This window comes from Aspergillus glaucus (assembly GCF_001890805.1).
Source record: "Aspergillus glaucus CBS 516.65 unplaced genomic scaffold ASPGLscaffold_12, whole genome shotgun sequence".
Lineage (NCBI taxonomy): Eukaryota > Fungi > Ascomycota > Eurotiomycetes > Eurotiales > Aspergillaceae > Aspergillus > Aspergillus glaucus.
In genome coordinates this window covers 429,307-433,983 of record NW_019170464.1, presented here as the reverse complement: position 1 = coordinate 433,983, position 4,677 = coordinate 429,307, and the positions used below count along the sequence as shown (strand labels likewise).

Genomic DNA, 4,677 nt, shown 5'->3' with positions numbered 1-4,677 from the left:
TTTTTTTTTCTTTTCTGCCTCAGACTTCAAAAGTATTCGTACCTTTCTCCGGCATCGGACATGACTTCCTGGATAGTTTTAACCCCGAGGGTCTTCCAGAGAGCGCCGTGGACGGGGCATTTTAGACTTAAGGGCCGTCTATTGGCCCCTGTACGGGAATCTGGATGAGTCTGGATAATAAATAGCAGAAAATAATAGTTTTGCCTGGATGACCGCCGGGTCAATTTTTATCATCGTATCGGGGTCTGTAATACGATAGTACTGTACAGGGTAGGTATGGGTACATGCAGGGTACGCTAGCGGGGATCCCAGTACAAATAATAATGTTCTTTGTATGGATACAGACGCTATAAAGGGGTCAATTATAGAAAGTGATAGTAGGCGAAAAACAGCACGAAAATGATATCCACTCAGGTACTCCGAGTAGACTCAGAGTGCTTCGTCATCACCTCGAGGCTTGTTTAGTCCGTGGTTGTAAGTACCATACGGAACGGTAACAGACCTCTGAACCGGCAAAGATCGCCGGTTATCTGTGACAATACGCTGAATAAGCGGAAGCTAGCCGGTGCCGGTAGGGACTGCGCTAGTCTGGTTTGGGATTAGTGCATATAGTATAATGAAGGTTATTGGGTGAGTGGAAATGGCCCAAAGTATGGATGTACTTCGGAGATTCTTCTTCTTCTTCTCCTGGTAGGATTATGAGTCCCTTTTTTTTTCTTCGGGTGGGAGAAGATGAATACGGAGCACGATAAAAGAAAGAAGAGAGAGAATATTGAAGAATAGCAGCCAATCGTTTCATTCATTCCTTACAGAGGCACTATACACTATCAGCGAATTCAACTAACAAGAATACTACTGACTGCTGCCCCACTGGTCGAGCTTCTGGAGAAGACAGACCCTGGAGTTTCAAGATAGCGTCAGTTCGTGTCGGCTTTTATTTTATTTTTATTCTCGCTTTTCTTTTCTTCTGCGCATCGCCTTCTTTGCGTCGTGTCGTTTGTTCTTCTATTTTTATTGACGGCCGTCGCTGCGTGCATACATATACCGGCATTACTCCTGCAGAGTCCGAGTCCATCTCACTCCATCTATACAGTTACACAAGCAAGCATTATATAAACAGTACGCTGACTTGATTGTCAATGCATGAACTCGACTGACCTTTGCAGATATCAACCATCATGATCATGGCCTCCAGGCCCAACTTTGTCTCCATCCTCAACAATGACGACCATCCGTCTTTTACCGTCCGTTCGAGCCCCCGGTTGATCAGACATCATTCCTCCTCTTCCTTCGATCCTGTTACTGAAGCGGCCCGCGCTCCTTCGCCTGGATCGTCCGTGTGTTCCTACGACTATGCCACTAGTAGCTGTGGCTCCTACTTCCAACCTAATCCCTCCTCTGCCTCCGATTCCTACTTTCCTCCGATTTCCTCGATTGCCCCATCCGAGCATCATCGCAGCGCTACCTCCGCAGACCCTCCCTCGCCGTCGTCCATCGGTGCCTCCAAGGACTCTCCTTCGACTTCGACCATCTCCTCTTCCTTCTCCTCTACCACCACCACCACCACAACCGCAACCACCGCAAATGCCAAGCGAGGCGTTCGGAAGAACAAATACCCTTGTCCATACGCCGCGAGCCACAATTGTTCCTCCACATTCACCACCTCGGGGCACGCAGCACGGCATGGCAAGAAACATACGGGCGAGAAGAGCGTGCATTGTCCGATCTGCAACAAGGCGTTTACCAGAAAGGATAATATGAAGCAACATATCCGGACGCATCGGAACCATTCAGAGGAGAACACAACTCCAGGTGCGGGTGCAGGGACAGGGAGGGAGAGCGGTGCTAGTACCCCGACGAGCGGGTGGTCAGCCCGGAGGACGAGCCCGGCGGCGTATCATCAGCATCAGCATCATCGGTCGATAAGTCAGTCGGAGGGGAGGGAGTTTCTGAGTGTCAGACATGCGCCATATTGAGAAACATTTGACTGAATGAGTTACGGCAAAAGAGTGATGGAGATTATGAAGTGGATGAGTGAAAAGTGGTCATTCCTTTCGTTTATCGTTACCTGGTTGGGATTTTTGAAGCGTTCTGTTGGTTTCTGGCGCATGTTGAGCAAATGTCTGCATTTCTGTCTTATATACCATTGTTTGTATACCAGTCTGTTTTTTTTTTTTTTTTTTTTTGTTTCTTTTGTGATTCCCGATTGATGCCTGATTCCCTGTCTGCGATTCCTCGACTCCTTTTTATTTCTTTTATTTTTTTTATTGTGTATGTTTGTATGACAATGAACCATGGAACCAGCGAACCACTGTTGGACGGATACCATGGATCCATCTAGACTATCTTATCTCGATATATCTCTAAACTACAAGTAGATGCTCAATACCTGTATGTCTGTATGTCTATATGCTGATCTGTATGTGTCTGTAAATGCCCTGCAATGCACATCAATTAAGTTTGTATGATGTAAATCCCCAGCAACAGGATGTGTCATTGCTCATTCACTGAGTTCAGTTCTTTTGCTTGTTCCGTCTTTCCCTCCCGTTCATTTCTCTTCTTTTGTGCTGTTTGTTCTTCATTCCTCAGCCTCCATCTTTAACCAATCGACGTCATCGCCCCGCCTCGCCACTTTTCTGCTTTCCTATTTCAATCCTCCATCTCATCTCATCATCTCACCTCATCATCTCTCTTACATCCGTTTATCTTATTCCAACTTTGAAAACGAAAATGGCATACTACGACCGCCACTATTACCCACCCCGCGATCGCAACCCCCCTCCCTACCAAGGCACCATGGACGTCGTCCCCGGCCGAGGTAGTCACGACTCCATCCCTCGCAGCAAGTACCCTTCCAACTACGACTACTACGGGGGCTACGGCCACAGCCACAGCCACAGCAACGGCAGTGGCCATGGACATGGCTATCCCCCAACTCATTCACGGCATCCGTCCCGCGTAGCTACTATTCAGGAGGGTTCTCGTCGGCCGCACAGCAGTTACTACGATGGGTATGATGACCATGGTCATCGTCGACGACACCGTCACCATCGCTCCAAAAATGATTACTACGATGACCGTGGTCGCTCTCATCGGCATCGCAAGGCGTACTCTGTTTCGCCGTCTCCGAGCCGTGGCCGATCTCGCAGCCGCGCCCGCGGAAGCAAGAAGAGTACCCGCAGCAAGAGCGAGGACAAAATGCAACAAGCCATCCGTGCAGCCATCACAGCCGGTGCCATTGAGGCATTCCGCGTCCGCAACGAACCAGGTGAATGGAAAGGTGAAAAGGGAAAACGCATCCTCACTGCCGCGATAACGGCCGGTGGTGCGGATGGACTCGTTGACACAGACCCCCGCAAGCACGAGAAGAGACATATCATCGAGTCTACACTGGCGGGTCTTGCTACGAACCATTTCGTGAACGGGCCGCGGTCGAGATCGAGGCCAAGGTCTCGTGATGGCGGCCATGGTCATGGGCGCGGTCGCTCCAAGAGCCATGACCGAGGGAAGGAACTTGCGGCGGCAGGACTGGTCGCCGCGGCGGGGAAGAAGGCGTATGATCATTACCGGTCCAAGTCCCGTCCTCGTGGAGGTGGTGGAGGTGGACGGCCCCCTTCGCGAGGCCGTGCATACTCGGACGAAGGTGGATACGAGAGCTATGACGGATCGCCCCGTCCTTCCCGCGGCTCTAAGAAGCGAAGCAAGAGTGTCTCCGATTACATCAACAAGGGTCTCGCCTCGTTGGGCATTGAAGACTCGAAGGACAATGACAGCCACAGCCACAGCCACAGGGGTAGTGACAGGGACGGCAGGGACCATGATCGGCGCCGTAGGCACCATCATCACCGCCGTCGATCCTCGCCTCCTCCCTCCGACGGCTCGTATTCCAATGATAGCGGAACTGCAAGTGATGATTCCAGACGTCGTTAGAAGAGTCCCCCCCCCGAGACGGACCCATAAAGAGGTAAGATAAGACCATACTCTGTTCCTGGCACCGACCCACTTGGACCCTTGGATCTGCAAGGGTTCGTTCCGAGTTTCGAGCTTGAGGCTAATTTGTGCAGTACCGTTAACCGTTGAACCCCTGGTATGATGGAATTCTCCTAGGGCAGGTATTCTCCTAGGGCAGGATGGATTGGTCATGATTTATGATATCATATGCTATGGTATTTTGATCTGATGATTTATGACATGATGACATGATAATGCTATGTATGCTATTTTATGTTATGCTTTATTATGGATAAATAGAACAAATTGAATTAAATGATGGAAATGGATTTGTCTCCATAGTACGGAGTAATAGACAGCTTCCAAGGCTGCAATTGAATAAGTTCAATCGATAACGAAGCATTACTCTGTAGCGCTCCGTAGATACGATTACTATTAATGCACATAGTTTAATAGAAACGCTCAACGCTCGATAGATTGAAATTGCTTGCTGCACTTGAATGATCGAATAAATTGAAAGTCCCTTCCCAAATATCCCAGATAGCGCAAGATGACACGAACAAGACCAGATAAGATCGCGGTAATGACAGACACAGACAGACAGACAGACAGGACAGGTATCTAATGGAGCTGAAAATAAAATAAAACAAATAAGATAGCGGCAAAGCTGTACACCCATGACGAGAACGAGAGAGAAGCAGGCAAAACAAAACAAGGCAAAAAAAA

At 49.1% G+C, this 4,677-nt stretch overlaps 4 protein-coding genes across 4 annotated transcripts; 2 read left to right on the top strand and 2 right to left on the bottom strand.

Annotated features, from left to right (window-relative positions):
- The first annotated feature begins 880 nt into the window (after window positions 1–880).
- On the top strand, window positions 881–2,161 carry ASPGLDRAFT_82837 (C2H2-type zinc finger protein). The gene is made up of 2 exons (XM_022550185.1): window positions 881–1,119; window positions 1,167–2,161. Exon 2 carries the CDS (start codon window positions 1,179–1,181, stop codon window positions 1,974–1,976), a length of 798 nt encoding a protein of 265 aa, XP_022400173.1. The 5' UTR covers window positions 881–1,119; window positions 1,167–1,178; the 3' UTR covers window positions 1,977–2,161.
- ASPGLDRAFT_405401 (uncharacterized protein) lies at window positions 1,879–2,410 on the bottom strand. The gene has a single exon (XM_022545233.1). It carries the CDS (start codon window positions 2,327–2,329, stop codon window positions 1,997–1,999), a length of 333 nt encoding a protein of 110 aa, XP_022400172.1. The 5' UTR covers window positions 2,330–2,410; the 3' UTR covers window positions 1,879–1,996.
- Window positions 2,411–2,596: 186 nt separating this feature from the next.
- On the top strand, window positions 2,597–4,280 carry ASPGLDRAFT_48017 (uncharacterized protein). The gene is made up of 2 exons (XM_022546802.1): window positions 2,597–3,964; window positions 4,065–4,280. The coding sequence occupies exon 1, from the start codon at window positions 2,731–2,733 to the stop codon at window positions 3,928–3,930; it is 1,200 nt and encodes a 399-aa protein (XP_022400171.1). The 5' UTR covers window positions 2,597–2,730; the 3' UTR covers window positions 3,931–3,964; window positions 4,065–4,280.
- ASPGLDRAFT_405379 (uncharacterized protein) lies at window positions 4,091–4,677 on the bottom strand. Its single transcript, XM_022545232.1, has one exon. The coding sequence runs from the start codon at window positions 4,628–4,630 to the stop codon at window positions 4,238–4,240; it is 393 nt and encodes a 130-aa protein (XP_022400170.1). The 5' UTR covers window positions 4,631–4,677; the 3' UTR covers window positions 4,091–4,237.